The following is a 15468-nucleotide window of genomic DNA, read 5'->3' as shown; positions in this document are numbered from 1 at the left end:
ATGCCCTAACTACTTATAACTTGCCTCATGGTATTAATAGAGGATCAACAAAAATAAACTATAGGGGCAAGAAAAGTATTAATAGAGGAACAACAAAAATAAACTATAGGGACAAGAAAATAAAACAATGTCTTTACCTGCATTTGTGCAATGTGAGGTATCTGTCCAGGCATTTGTCCAGGCATCTGTCCCGGCATTTGACCTTGCATCTGACCAGGCATCTGTCCCGGCATTTGGCCCTGCATCTGAGTTTGCATTTGACCTGGCATCTGACCTGGTAGCTGACCTGGCATCTGACCTCCCATCTGTCCAGGCATCTGCATCCTCATTTGCCCAGGCATCTGGCCTTGCATCTGACCTGGCATTTGCCCCATTGGACCAACCTTCACACAAACAAACACTCCCATAAATTTCAGCAAGGGAAAAACACAAAAACAATTTTATATTAAAAATGTAGCTAATTAAGATCACTGCCTTTTATTCAAATTTGCTAAACAGTGCCAAGCAACAACAAAAAAACAAAAAAATTAGCCCCTAATAATACAATATACTTTTCAAGACTAGTTTCCTAGTTTGGTACTTCCATCTTTGCAAGTCTGGTTTTTGCTCTTCATGTCAGTTGCTAATGAACCAAAAAACACAACAGAGAAGAGATGAACAGCTGACAAAGGTCTGTATTCTCATTGTCTTCAAAATAGAAAAACCTTCAAGGAGAAAACTACTGTAGGTTTATTTAGAACTCACGCTCATACTTACAAGTAAAAATGAAAAGGTATTTATTTTAAAAGCAGTAATGGTACATCCAGCATTCTTCTCCAAAGGAAATTTGTAAACTTAACCTTCATCTTCGTTACTCTCTATTCTAAAACGGCTCCCTAAACTCTTCCTTATAGAGCTTTACTAAGATAAAGCTCACTGCTATATTTTCTGCCATTAAACAGTCAAATGTGCCATGGTATAATAAAGTGATCTGTGTAACAATAAAAAAAAATTCAAATCAAAAGAGCTATTAAACATTAAAGAAAAAAATCAAGACAACTAGTTTTCTTAATGTCAGAAGTCTTAATTTCCTTCAGTGGACATTTCTACATTCATCTTTTCACTCTTGTCCCTTATCCCACCCCGGTTTGTTGATATGAAATAAGACATGAGTGCCCTCTAACTTTCTAAACAGCAGAATGATCTGAAACTAGGTCTACCAAAAAAAACCACACACAGTGTCTAAGCTTAAAGATCTGTTGAGATCTTCAGCTACTTCTCCATGTGAGGCATGTGAGGCAAGTGATAACAGTAACTAAGAAATCCCTAAAATAATTGATATTTGACAAAGTTTTCAGAGCACAAGTCTATTAGAATGAACAGTGTCATTAAATTAACTCAGAACCACATCTGAGCGGAGGCTGAGGCATCATCTGACGCCCTCCTGCTTCCCGCTGGCCGAGCAATACAAAAGCAAGCATGAGTGACTGCCTGATAAATTCTAATACACTTTAAAAGTACTCACCAATGTCACTAAAAGGAGGTGCTGGAACTGCCTGCCTTTATTTTTATACACATTTCTGGCATCTTCTTATGAAATTACCCATTACTCTTCTTACTTCACTTTGAGGAATCAAACCGATCTCTTGGCGAATTGGGCCTATTATTCTATTACCAGAAACTGCACATCATATCCCTCCTTTCTTGTCATAAAGAGGTTCCTCATGGAGCAGATTAGATTTTCCAGCATTCCAATATCGGCTGATTTGAGAAATTATGTACCCATGTGAGAGAAACCATGCTTCGGCTGAGAAGAAAATGAGATTGGGATCAATTTCTCCATCATAAACTTTATTCAAAATCCATTCACTAAATCTAATCCTACATACAGGAACGTCTGGTTTAAGTTCTTGCACTACAGTACATTTTTAGGGTTGTAACTTAGTAGCCCTTTGTACAGAACCATAAAATATTTCTGTTTGCTGAGAAGGACGGATAAGGGATTTCTTATGAGAATTTTTTCAGGCAGTGTCCAATGTCTATGAGATTTTCTTCTATTAGCACTGTACGTCGACTTCTTAACTTCTTATTAATATTTCCAGTTTCAGGAAATTTATTAACTACCGTATTTACTTGCGTATTTACCTCCATTGCATATTTTATTTTTCCCTGCGGAATTTTCCCACTCTCTGTTTAGCTCAACTAGGTCGATCAGCTGACCAGCCGTCTAGAGATGCTGCCGGACTTGTGGGGTGAATATTGTCCCAAGTTCCCAGCTGTAGAGCCAACTGCCAAGCGAGAAGTGGTGGCAAAAATTACATTTGCAAGAGAAAGCATAAAGTTTGACAAACTCGAAACTAAGGTTGAACAAATCACCAAAGCAATTATGATGTCCTCCTAGAGAACGGGAATTATTTTAACAAATATATCACCGGAGATCAAATTGGTTAAAATTCGGAAGATATAATAGTAATTAAGAAGATCGGAAGAAGAGGTGAAAATTCTGGAAGTTTCCTCATAAATCAAAAGGGTTGATATGTATATCCTAACTTACAACACCTGCTTTCCAGGTGGTCAAGGCTGCGCCCCTTGCCATGCGCCCCTTTTAAAAATAACTCGCAGGAGATATAGTAGTGTTGCAACTTGCGCATTTGGGAGCTGAGCCAAATTCCAGGTAGTACAGCAGTTACCTTGGTCGCAAGCAGATTGCGAAAATGTTTAGTGCAATAAAACATTTCAATTTTATGGTGAGTGAAACTAACAAACATGGGTAAACATAATAGTTATACAGCAGAGAATACGTTATGTGTACTTTCTTCTGCAGAAACAAAGGGGGCAAGAGCTGCAGGCCAAAAATTTTCAGTTGATCTGTAGTTAATACGATACTGGCAAAATCAGAGAGAATAATTGATGATGGCTAAGAAAACAATGCCTGGTAAACAATAATTTCAACCTCCTGCAAACCTGGAAGGAAGAATTGGTGTAAAACATTCCATGTCAGCTGCAAGACATCACAAGCACCACAACACCCACCAAGTGGCTTTCACCTACCCTGGAAAACATGGTCGACGCTGAACAGGATAAGAACAAACCATGGCAGATGTGCAGATCTTCTCTTTTCCAAGATAATTGGTTGATCCAATATAAAACCAAACCGACAGGGCGAGTTTGCCGTGCTGTGAGGGTCGCGCAGCTGTGAGCTTGCATCTGGGAGATAGTGGATTCGAACCCCACTATTGGCAGCCCTGAAGATGGTTTTATGTTGTTTCCCATTTTCAAACTAGGCAAATGCCCGGCTCCATGGCTAAATGGTTAGCGTGCTGGCCTTTGGTTACAGGGGTCCCGGGTTCGATTCCCGGCAGGGTCGGGAATTTTAACCATCATTGGTTAATTTCACTGGCACTGGGGCTGGGTGTATGTGTTGTCTTCATCATCATTTCATCCTCATCACGACACGCAGGTCACCTATGAGGGTCAAATCGAAAGACCTACACCTGGCGAGCCAAACATGTCCTTGGACACTCCCGGCACTAAAAGCCATACGCCATTTCATTTCATTTCATTTCACTAGGCAAATGCTGGGGCTGTACCTTAATTATGGCCTCGGACGCTTCCTTCCCACTCCTAGGTTTTTCATATCCCATGGTTGCCACAAGACCTATCTGTGTCGGTAAAATAAAACCAACCCAACCCCATTCAATAAGTAGATACAAGGTAGTAGAAAATTACCTGTGATAACATTTTCTAATGATATAAATTCATTTATGCTCATGTCTAAGACATAATACCATCCCATAGATAATGAAAAAGTTGTTGGTTAAATGTTTTTTAATCATATCATCATCATATGCATTCACTTGCTTACAAGAATAATGACTGTATCCCGAGTGCATCAGTATTGCCAATTATGGGTTCTTAGATGGCTCAAGAGACTAATTCTAGAACCTTGATCTCTAGCACAATGCTGGCACATCAAATCTACCAAAACTTCCTAGTTGTTGCAGAACCTGGCAGTCATTTCTATTCTAATTTTTTTGTTTTCTTTCACAATCTCTTTATCAGACTAGTGCCTTTTGTCACTGGTGTTCAAAATGTTGTCACATCAGCCAATCAGATGCTGCATTCTCCCAATGGTCGAAGTCAATTTGGGAGTTCTTCACATTAGGCAATGTGAATACTGGTAATCACTAACGTTGGTATGTGTGTGCTAGGCAAGCAGGCAACAATGCCAGCCCATCAAAGCTGATGTTTGATAATCACTGCCTCAATGCTTGTGGTATTGGCATCTTCCAAGATATAGATGTATGTTCTAAGGTTCGGCCATTTTATATTAGGTTAGCTATTATTCTACCGGTACTTTCCCAGACACTTTACATGCCTTTAACTAGTATTCTATATCTCACATTCATAATTAACTGTTGATGTCACAATGGTGTTGTAAATATATATAGCTTAGTCTGGATACTGAAGTCGTGTGTGCCAAAGAACTTTTTAAGGAGACAAGTAAATGCTGCACTAGTGCATCTGAGACAATACTATATTTCATCACCTCTCTTAGCAGTAAAACTTAATGAAGTCCACACTAGCCCATACCGCAATTACAATTAAACAGCCCTGCTCGACACTTATTGTGATCTGAAAGAGCTCTCACGATTTAATGCTCTCATGCTGTCTTGCAGCAGTTGAAGTATGCTGATGTACTTTGGTGGACATCCAACTAAAGCTAGGACCCTACAAAGAGCTTTTCAATTTCAGGAGTCGTCTAAGACTTTTGCAAGATTTTCTAACACCAAAAAGATACTGGTTTTGTTCTTCGGATTGCACTACCATTTGCCTGCAGTGAAGCCCCGATCGATGGTGCCTTGGTTGGGTCTGAAACCACACTGGCCTTCTCTTAACAGACTCTTCCTTGAGTAACAGCAACAGATAGTATGCCTGCTAAAATAATTTCCGGCAATAGAAAGCAGTGTTATCCTTCGATAATTGCTGAATTGAGCCTTGTCTTTCTTTTAGATGACAAAGATAACTAAAACATTTTGTACATCAGCAGGGATAATTCCAAATTTTGTAAATAAGCATATGTTTAAGTTCAGCTACTATGTTGCCTCCTTCCTTGAAACATTCAGCAGAGATTCCATCTGACCCTGCTGCTTTGTTGCTCTTAACCTGTCAAATGCTACTTGAACCTCTTAAAGAGAGGGACATTATAATTTGATATAAATAACTGTAATAAGCAAAGAAGCCAAAACTCACACTCCCCCACCAACGGGCAAATTTCAGAGATATCCTCAGTTAAGGGAGTTTCAGTTGCTATAATTCATTTTCATGCTAGTGGGCCTATCGTCAACATGTCCTTGAAGCAAAGGGTGGAGTTGAGCTTGCTCAAGGTTTTGACACACATCTGGAACTCATGTTGGATAGGGAAGGAAAGAATATTCCCACTTTCTGGTCTGTCCTAAACCAAGAACATCCAAGCTCAAGTTGTTCAACTTGAGACGAATGATCCATGCACAGCAGGCAGACAGTTAGTAGAAACCACAGCAGAAGTGACTGTACACTTCCCCACACGCATAATGCACGGCATATTTATTTGGATCAACTTCTACCTAAATGGTTTCGTATAAGCTTTTGAGAAATTGTGCCAGCACCATGGTCTAGAGTTAGCGAGCCTGCCTCTTTACCCAGAGGCCTTGGGTTCAATTCCCAGTCCAGCCAGGGATTAATATCTGGATCAGAGGGCTAGTTCAAGGTCTACTCAGCCTACATGAGAACAAGTGGGGGAGCTATCTAACAGTGAGATAGCAGTCCCAGTCTAGAAAGCCATGAATAATGCCCAAGAGGATTTGTCACACTGATCATGCATCGCCTCATAATCTGCAGGCCTTAGGGCTGAGCAGCAGTCTGTTGGTAGGCCAAGGCCATTAGGACTGTAGTGCCATGGCAAGGATTTTTTTGTTCTCTCCCTTTAGGGAACTGTAGCAAAGATGTTTTCATCAATGTGTAAACCATTAAGAGCTCTTGAAGATAATGGAAGAGTTGTCTTTTGGGCCACAGGAAGTGACAGGACATACACAACTTTAATGGTGTCAAAGAAACCTCTAGTTTTGTTGCCTTTGGCTAGATTCTGTATCTCAAGGAGTGATTTTGCAGCTCATTGGTTCTTCAGGAAACAAGCTATTCTCTGCACTTCAGTTTTGGCTTCCTGGTATTGTAATTTCTTTTTGACTGACCTGGGATCATATTTCAAAGGCTTTATGTTTCTTGCTTTAGATCTATGAGGCTTTGAATTTCCATCAAATCACTCCAGACAAATCCTACAGAATCCTCACAACCTGAAAATACCCGTGATTTAAGTATTAGCCAGTACTGATCAGATGGTATCTTCTCATTCATAAGAGTCTGAATGTTCGAAGTTCAATTTGCACTGTATCCTTTTCTCTAGAAAGTTTACCAATTGCATTTATAATTCAAGAGAGTGTGAAGACTTCCAATATTCAGGATTACAACCAATTACATACTAGCGATGAACAGCATTTTCATCTGCCTTTAATTGTACATTTAAACAGGGCCCTGTCCAACTGAGGTGGTAAAGGTGTGTTCAATTCACCCAGAAGGGAGTGAACTCGATTCTCCAGCAGAAATCAACAAATTATTAAACAATTTAATTTAAAACACCACCTAATCAATACTTTATTTCTTGCCTTTTGGCAGAATTATACAAACATTATCATATACAGGACATGTTTTGACCACTTAGTGCTCATCTTCAGCTGTCTTTAAGTAGCTTAGATGAAACCATTTAATTAGTAAGTACATTAAAATCTTAAATTACTTTCCCATGGAAACTTACAACTATTGCTTAAAAAGCTTGAAATATGGGTGGAGGAAAGGGGGAATAAGCGGGGAGATTTTAGTGATGTGGTATGTAAAAATGTGCTTAAATTACAATTCGCATCTATGGTAATATTTAAAAAAATCTTAAAACGTATGTAATTAGGCACTTTTTGTAAAAACACTAGGTTGCTTATGTTAAAATTGATGTGTAAAACAGCCTTCAAGTTTCTTATTGATTGTCCGTTGTGTTGATTATCTTCCTCGAAAGTTGCTTTTTATTTTTAGTAACAGGTTGTGTTGAACTGTTAATTTACAATGGTCCTATGGTAATTTCTCTATTAAATTGCATGAAATGGTGGTCCTCAGATTTGGGCAGCTTGCAACAAGATCTTTCTGGAATGGTGTTATACTCCGCCGCCTTGGGACTGTTTTCGTGTACACGACCTAGTGTTATAGTGATGTCACAATAAGAAACTTGGAACACTGTTATACACATCGATTTTAACATAAGCAAGATCAAGCCACCTAGTGTTTTTACAAGAAGTACCTAATTACAGATGGTTTAAGATTTTTAAAATATGTTCAATTAGAAAATAAGTTTTTTAATATTACCGTAGATGCAAATTGTAACTTAAGTACCTTTTTACACACCACACCACTAAAATCTCCCCCTCCTTATCCCTACACTTTCCCCCCCACCCAAAATTTCGAGCTCTTTAAGTAATAGTTATAAGTTCCCATGGGAGAGTAATTTCCGATTTTAATGTACAGTACTTACTAATCAAACTGTTTCATCTAAGCTACTTAAAGACAGTTAAAGATGATCACCAAGTGGTCGAAACATGTCCTGTATAAGATAATGCTTTTATAATTCTGCCAAAAGGCAAGAAATAAAGTATCGATTAGGTGGTGTTTTAATTTAATTTGTTTAATCATTTGTTGATTAAATTCATCGATACGGTCATGAAGTGGACAGCTTGATCCCCAGGAGAAAGTCAAAAAGTTTATGAAACAAGAATTTAATTTGTGGAGCAGCACAAGACTCTGAGGTTCACTCAGCTTACACAAAAAACGAGTACCATGTTGATTCCTGGTGGGAAACGTGGCTGGGCATAGAGCTAACAGCTATATACCACTTAGTCTGAGGTTAGAGAGATAGTGAAAGCCTTTACCTTCCACTTTTTCAAGGCCTTCGTGGAAATGGAAAAAATGTTAATGTTTTAAACTCTGGTAGCAATCTAAATATCATCTAAAATTTGGCAAAATTAGGGAACTGTAGCAAACATGTTTTCATCAAAAGATAGGATTGCAACCCTGTTCAAACATAATTAATACCTAGTTATGATATATAGTACACAACAGCAGTACCTGAGCTCCTGGGCCCATTCCCATTTCAGACATCTTGTTCTGCAGAGTTGGAAGACCAGCCAATCCTTGAACAGGTCTCTGGTTCAAAGACTGTAACACTGAACAGATGATTCAACTTAACATTTCTAGATACAAGAAGTTTGTAGCACTGAGCAAAGTTAACTATTTCTTTCTGTCAAAAAACATGGGCAAAATTAGTACTCTGGAGTTGCAGAATAAGTTCAACTATCATTTGATGGCAGCTTTCTATACAATCAAATAGCTTGCATACAAACAACATAGGATGGAAAGAGCACAGGGGCAAACATGGAATACCTAAGATATGATGAATGGATATACACAAATATATTATATACTATACAAATACAACATCATATACTGTAGTCCAGCTCCATGGCTAAATGGTTAGCGTGCTGGCCTATGGTCACAGGGGTCTCAGGTTCGATTCCCGGCGGGGCCGGGAAATTTAACCATCATTGGTTCATTTCTCTGGCACGGGGGCTGGGTGTATGTGCCGTCTTCATCATCATTTCATCCTCATCACGACGTGCAAGTCGCCTTATGGCGTCAAATCAAAAGACCTGCACCAGGCGAGCCGAACATGTCCTCGGACAAACCTGGCACTAAAGCCATTTCATTTCATATACTGTAAAATTTAATTTTAAAATAACATGTATAGTTCTGGACGTGTGACACAGTGACCTAATTCCCCAACTTATCTACCCTTCTTACTTGCCTTTACATGAACCAAATCCCTTGACATGTGTTGAAGGTTCAAAGTTTACACCGTTGTCCAGTTTTTCTCAGTACACTCTATATATGTTTTATACATTTGCTGTTTTATAATGAGTAATACTGCTGTTACTTCATTTCAAAATTATGCAGCCACACAACACATACAGTATTTACTTGTATTACTTCACATACAGAGACTAAATTCTCAACTCAAAAATGGTATTAACAAACTTGCATTCTAATTTTAAGATTGATTAGTTCTGCTTCTGGTGTGAGAGATTCAGCCATCTAGGAGGAGTCCTAGTCTGTTGCCCAGGAGACACCCGGATGTATAACAATATCACATGCAAATACACCTACTGGATGTTTGAGACCTACACCTTTGGAAAAAGTGTACTGCCTTGCAGGGATAGCACCTCCCGATATCCACCGTGAAGAGGCAGCCAAGAAAGAAAAGAGAAAGACGTTGACATCTGAAGCCCACCCTTTGTTTGGATATGAGCTACCATGCCAGCGCCTAAGTCTAGGAAAAGCTTCTTGAGAATAACCGAAACACTTGCAGGAACAGCGCAGCAAGCAGGAATTCAAGAATGGCGCACCAGGGGTCAACATATGAGTATCAGTCAATGGATGACCCCAAAAGAGGAACTACCGCCTGGCCATGTTACAAATTGGGTGAACTGGAGAGCACTGAATAGGCTGTGCCCTGGTGTTACGCGGTGCAGGGTCAACCAGGAGAAATGGGATTTTGAAGCGGACAGTACCTTGTGTGTATGTGGAATAGAGCAGACCACAGCCCATTTGTTGCAATGTAGTTCATGCCCATTCAGTTGCACAACAGAAGACCTGGTTAAAGCGAAGCCAAATGCACTTGATGTCGCAAGGTTTTGGGTTCACATAGTTTAATGTGGCTCTTTGTCACTGAATTTTTTTTAATTTTTTTTTTTTTTTTTACAATTTTCCTTTACGTTGCACCAACACAGATAGGCCTTATAGCGACGACAGGATAGGAAAGGTCTAGGAGTGAGAAGGAAGTGGTTGTGGTCATTTAGGTAGAAGTTGATCCAAATGTGTCATGCACTGAGCAGGAGGGGAAGTGTACACTCACTTCTACTATGGTTTTTACAAACATTCCTATTGCTATGCTTGGAACATTCAATATCTCAAATTGAACAACTTGAGCTTTGATGCTCCTGGTTTAAAACAGACCAGAAAGTGGGAGTATTCTTTCCTTCCCTGTGCAACAAGAGTGCCAGATGTGTGTCAAAACCTTAAGCAAATAGATTTGCTACACAGTTCCCAAAGGGGAAAAAAACTTGCCATGGCACTACAGTCTTAACCAGCTTGGCCTACCAACAGATATTCAGAGTAAAAATGTGATTTTTCCCAATGTTTTCCAACAGAAATACATGAACCTTCTAATTACCTTAATAAGGTACCGCCAGGTGTGAAAATGGGAACCATGGTAAACTATATATATATATATATATTTTTTTTTTTCACTCTACTAATGAGGGTTGTAAAACTGGACTTTGTTCAATGTCACCAAATGTCAAGATGGTGAGAGAGAGGATGGAGAGGTCCTTTACAACTTCTTGGAAAGGGCTGTTTAAATAAGTCCAGAACCACAGGGTTATTACAAATGATTGAAGCGGTTTCATAAATTCATTGTAGCTCCATGAATTGACATATGGTCACGAAACTCAACAGTCATGTAGAAAAACTCAAAACGTTTTGGTCTGCTGAAGTCGCACTTCAGATTTCTGCCATGAGAGCACAGCAGCAGTGAGCAGTGTGCAGCAAGACAAGACTGTGACAGGAGCCGAGAAAGCATTTGTTGTGCTTGAAATGCACTCACATCAGTCTAGTTCAGGACAAAGTACCATAAAGATCCACCAACTGCTAACTCCATTCGGCAATGGTATGTGCAGTTTAAAGCTTCAGGATGCCTCTGTAAGGGGAAATCACCGGGTCGGCCTGCAGTGACTGAAGAAACAGTTGATTGCGTGCGAGCAAGTTTCACGTGTAGCCCACAGAAGTAGACGGAGAGAGCAAGCAGAGAGCTGAACATACCACAGCCGACCTTTTGGAAAATATTAGGGAACCGACTAAAGCAGAAGCCTTGCTGCTTACAACTGCTACAAACCCTGACTCCCGATGACAAAGTCAAACACCTTGAATTTTCGACGTGGCTGCAACAGTGTATGGAAGAAACTTTTCTTCAGTGATGAAGCAAGATTTTTTGTTAATGGTGCAGTGAACAGACACAATGTGTGAATCTGGTGGGGGGGGGTAGAGAATACTCATGCTATCGTGCAGCACATTTGAAATTCACCAAAAGTTAATGTGTTTTGTGCAGTCTCATTGTTTAAAGTGCAAAAAATACACTACAGGACACGTGTAATGGACATGCTTGAAAATTGGCTCTTGCCACAACTGAAAGACAACGCGAACTTCATCTTCCAACAGGAAGATCCCCTACTGGGGATCGAATCCGGGACTCCTGTGACCAAAGGCCAGCACGCTAACCATTTAGCCATGGAGCCGGACATTTACCCACAAACCATACACAAAACAGAACCACACAGGAATTAATGAATTCTGTGCTGCACGATAAACAACCAATATCTATGAAGAGAAATCCACCAACATAATGAGAAATAGCTAACAGGGCCAATCAACTATTAACATTGCCATTCATCAATACTGTATTTGCAGATAATATGCACCATTTCAAACATTTTAACCCACTGGTTTCCAGTAAGTATAGAGATGATAATAATGTTATTTGCTTTACATCCCACTAACCACTTTTACGGTTTTCGGACACGCCGAGGTACCGCACTAAATCCCGCAGGAGTTCTTTTACGTGCCAGTAAATCTACCGACACGAGGCTGAAGTATTTGAGCACCTTCAAATACCACCGGACTGAGCCAGGATCGAACCTGCCAAGTTGGGATCAAAAAGGCAGCATCTCAACCATCTGAGCCACTCAGCCAGACAATAGAAAGGCACGTATGACCACTGTTGAATTTGTGCAATTTGGTAAACAGATCAAAGATTTCAACAATGACGTGAGAATGAAGAATTGTAATGTATTACTCTTCGCCACTTCAACAACATCTTGCTTAGTGTGTGGATATGTAGCAGGGGGCGGGAAGTGCCTCTTTATTCAGGCAGCCGTTCTTCAACAAGGTAATTGTTGTTTTCTAGAAGCATCCTCTAGGCCTAATGACAAACTGACAACAGCATCCCCACCATTGATCTATTGAATGATTCTCCCCCACCTCACTTGATACCACCTATAATGTGTTTTAAAATATCTAATTAATCCCACATCCAAAGGCTGAAGATATCCAGTGCATTGAGGAGGAAGAAATTCCATCCTGATGTTGCTTATATTAGCTGGAATTTTGTGACACGGCACATTGTCAAGAAAATCAGCAGTTTTTAAACCCTCGTGGAAGATTCGAGACCTTTCATGAATGATTAAGACACAACCACTCAAATTTATTGGGTAGCTAAGAGTTACAGATCAAAAATTGGGGAAGAAGGACCTGATTGGTCCAAAATTAATTAAAGAAATTCGGGATTGGCTAAGTTCAAAACTGGCGGAAAGAAAAATTAATATTGCCAACCCACAGATGAAAGAACAAAATTTAGTAAAGACCAAAACTTCTGAATACAAAATTTCTTCAACAAAAGTTCCTTCACTTCGCACCAGGGTGCGTGATCATAGTTTTTTTTTTTTTGGCAGTGACATCTATAAGAGAATGTCCAGACTTCTTGATCAATGAAAAACAAAACAAGGCGAAATACACACAGTGACATCTTCTGAGAAACAGTTGAGTTGATTTGGTTTTTAAAGTTCAGAGTTTCTCCAGTAGAGGAGTACTTTAAGGCGGAAAATTCGAATGTGCGGCGTATAGGTGTACCGCCCAGTACAGTAACAACAACACTACTGATCCATCCTTGCATACAGAATAAAAGATCTCCAGAAAGGTCATAACAAAATATAGAGAACACTGAGGTATCTCCTATTATTTGTATCCTAAACACAATAAGTGAATGATCACAATAATATTGCCACTCGAGAATCAGCTGGCTGCACAAAGAGAGAGAACAGAAAAGTGACCTAAACAAATCACATTACAAAATGCCAAAATGAAACATACATTCGTCATCGTGTTGGTCAAGACACCCACACAGATGAGAAGGAAAAATCTTCTCTCCATACATTCATCATAGTAAAAGTAAGAAACTTCATGCTTATTTTCAGTAAAAGAACCTCGATCGGGATATAAAAGCGTCGACAATAAGGTTACAAAAATTTCACGGAATAAAGAAGTTGTCATACAAGAGGTCAAAGATATGCTTAGAAGGGATGACTGATTACAAAAGCAATCTTATTCTATCTTACTTTTTATAAAAAAAATTGTTTATCATCCACCTAATCAATACATAGTTTACTCTCAAACAGTACTAGTTTCAACTGTACATAGCGGTCATCCTCAGCTATTAATCATAAAACTGGAATTAGTACATAGTGACATCATAAACAAAAGGTGGGGGGAATAAATCTGCTGAGTTAAGACTACGTTTACGTTGTTATAATTATTATATATTACAAATACAAACACACAAAATACACTAATGTATACATTTAAAAGTCCAAACATTAGACATTTAATAATGGTCAAGTTGATATGTAATAAAAACTAGTAGATGACCACTGCTCCCGTATTGCTGTAGTACATGTGAGAAATCCATAGAAACTACGGACGAATTTGGGGCTGCCACTTGAGTCTCGTAGCAAAATGGGTCGCAGAAACCTGCAAGTGTCTACCACTGGTAGGACACAGTTTTGCAAGACAAGCTCCAAGTCATGATGAACAAGCCAATGTTGACAAAAGTGTACAACTGAGGTGTTTGCTATTGAAAATTAAAATTTCATATTGTACAGCCCATATGTGAAGTTGGTTAATAGCTTGCTGCAGCTGTCTCTCAGCAACCACCATCCTTTTTGAGATGAAATGTAGAGCTAAATTGCCTATACACAGTGATGAAAAAAAAGGCGGGTCCAGCAGCAGCAACAATGCTGCTGATGACAAATGCAAACAGTGACACCCAGTCTTGGCCGGTCCCGTGGTGTAGGGGTAACGTGCCTGCCTCTTACCCGGAGGCCCCGGGTTCAATTCCCAGCCAGGTCAGGGATTTTTCCCTGGACCTGAGGGCTGGTTCAAGGTCCATTCAGCCTACATGATTAGAACTGAAGAGCTATCTGACGGTGAGGTGGCGGCCCCGGTCTAGAAAGCCAAGAATAATGGCCGAGAGGATTTGTCGTGCTGACCACACGACACCTTGTAATCTGCAGGCTTTCGGGCTGAACAGCGGTCGCTTAGAAGGCCAAGGCCCTTCAAGGACTGTAGTGCCATAGGTACAGTACAGATCCCTGCAATACTCCATTTTCTTGAACATAATATTATTCTATTAAGGGCCGGTATTATAATAGAGGTTTAAACTGTTGGTTCAGTTTAAACTTTGGTTTATCTGTTAGTTGCGTATTATAAAACTTAATCTTAAGTTTAACTAGAGATTAATTTTACTGCCACTCATCTACCGTTTAAACTGAAGTTTAAGAACACATAACCTTACAACATGGCGGAACGAATGGATCTCGAAGATATTTTTGAGGTGTTTGAAGAAATACTAAGTGACGAAGAAGTGGTTCAAATTATTGAACGACCACAGGCACCACAAGGTTTTCGAGCAAGGGCACGTCACTTTCAAATATGGAACAAAACAAAGTTTTTAAGTAGGTTTAGCCTTACAAAACAGACTGTCATAACCCTATTTCAACAAATTGGCGAATAAAATAAAATAGAATAAAACATGCAACAAAAAGGTAAGAATGTAAAAACGACTTTTTGAACTGTTAGAATATCAAAAGTGTAGATTTTAGAAAATAAGGTAACTTCCTTCTATTTCAGAAATCATGCTGTAGAACCAGTCAGTCAGCTACTAATAGCATTGCCGTTTTATGCCTCCGGTAGTAAGTTTATTACAATGGGAGATTTCGGAGGAATTCATAAGGCCACTGTTTCACGGACTATATAAATATTACTGTACTAACTGCACAAGAAATTCTATTTCCTTACAAGTAAAATTAGAACAACGTTTATTGTTTTCCGCCATTTAACTACAAGAAGTAAACAAAACATTATCGACAGTCATCTTTTCTCACAAGTCACTGCTACCAAGATCATATATTTCCTTCTTCACCTCAGTTTAACTTAGGCCGGCCATTATAAGACTCAACATCGGTTTAAACTCAAGTTACAGTTCAACTCAATCTTCAGTATAAACCCTAAACAGGGCAACAATATCACTGAGATATTGGTCACTCAAATGCTTAAGCATCTGATCATGAATTTTTCCTGGTCCAGGAAACGCATATTATACGAATACAAAACACTAGAAGCAGAAGAGAGGCGGTGAGCCTTGCCTTGCATATTTTCGGCAGAAAAGCAGGAACATGTCTCCCAGAGACG

The 15468-nt window shown here is 39.4% G+C and overlaps 1 protein-coding gene across 1 annotated transcript in view; it reads right to left on the bottom strand.

Moving 5' to 3' along the window:
* The window catches only part of MED15 (mediator complex subunit 15), a 203022-nt gene that overhangs the window by 94977 nt on the left and 92577 nt on the right, over positions 1 to 15468 (bottom strand). Inside the window, exons 6-7 of the mRNA XM_067145398.2 lie at positions 8182 to 8279; positions 138 to 383 (exon numbers count right to left, since the gene is read on the bottom strand). Of these exons, the coding sequence (XP_067001499.2) occupies positions 138 to 383; positions 8182 to 8279 (344 nt within the window). The remainder of the gene's footprint in view (positions 1 to 137; positions 384 to 8181; positions 8280 to 15468) is intronic.

The sequence above is a fragment of the Anabrus simplex genome, chromosome 4 (assembly GCF_040414725.1).
Source record: "Anabrus simplex isolate iqAnaSimp1 chromosome 4, ASM4041472v1, whole genome shotgun sequence".
Classification (NCBI taxonomy): Eukaryota; Metazoa; Arthropoda; class Insecta; order Orthoptera; family Tettigoniidae; genus Anabrus; species Anabrus simplex.
This window is presented reverse-complemented; position numbering and strand designations above follow the sequence as displayed.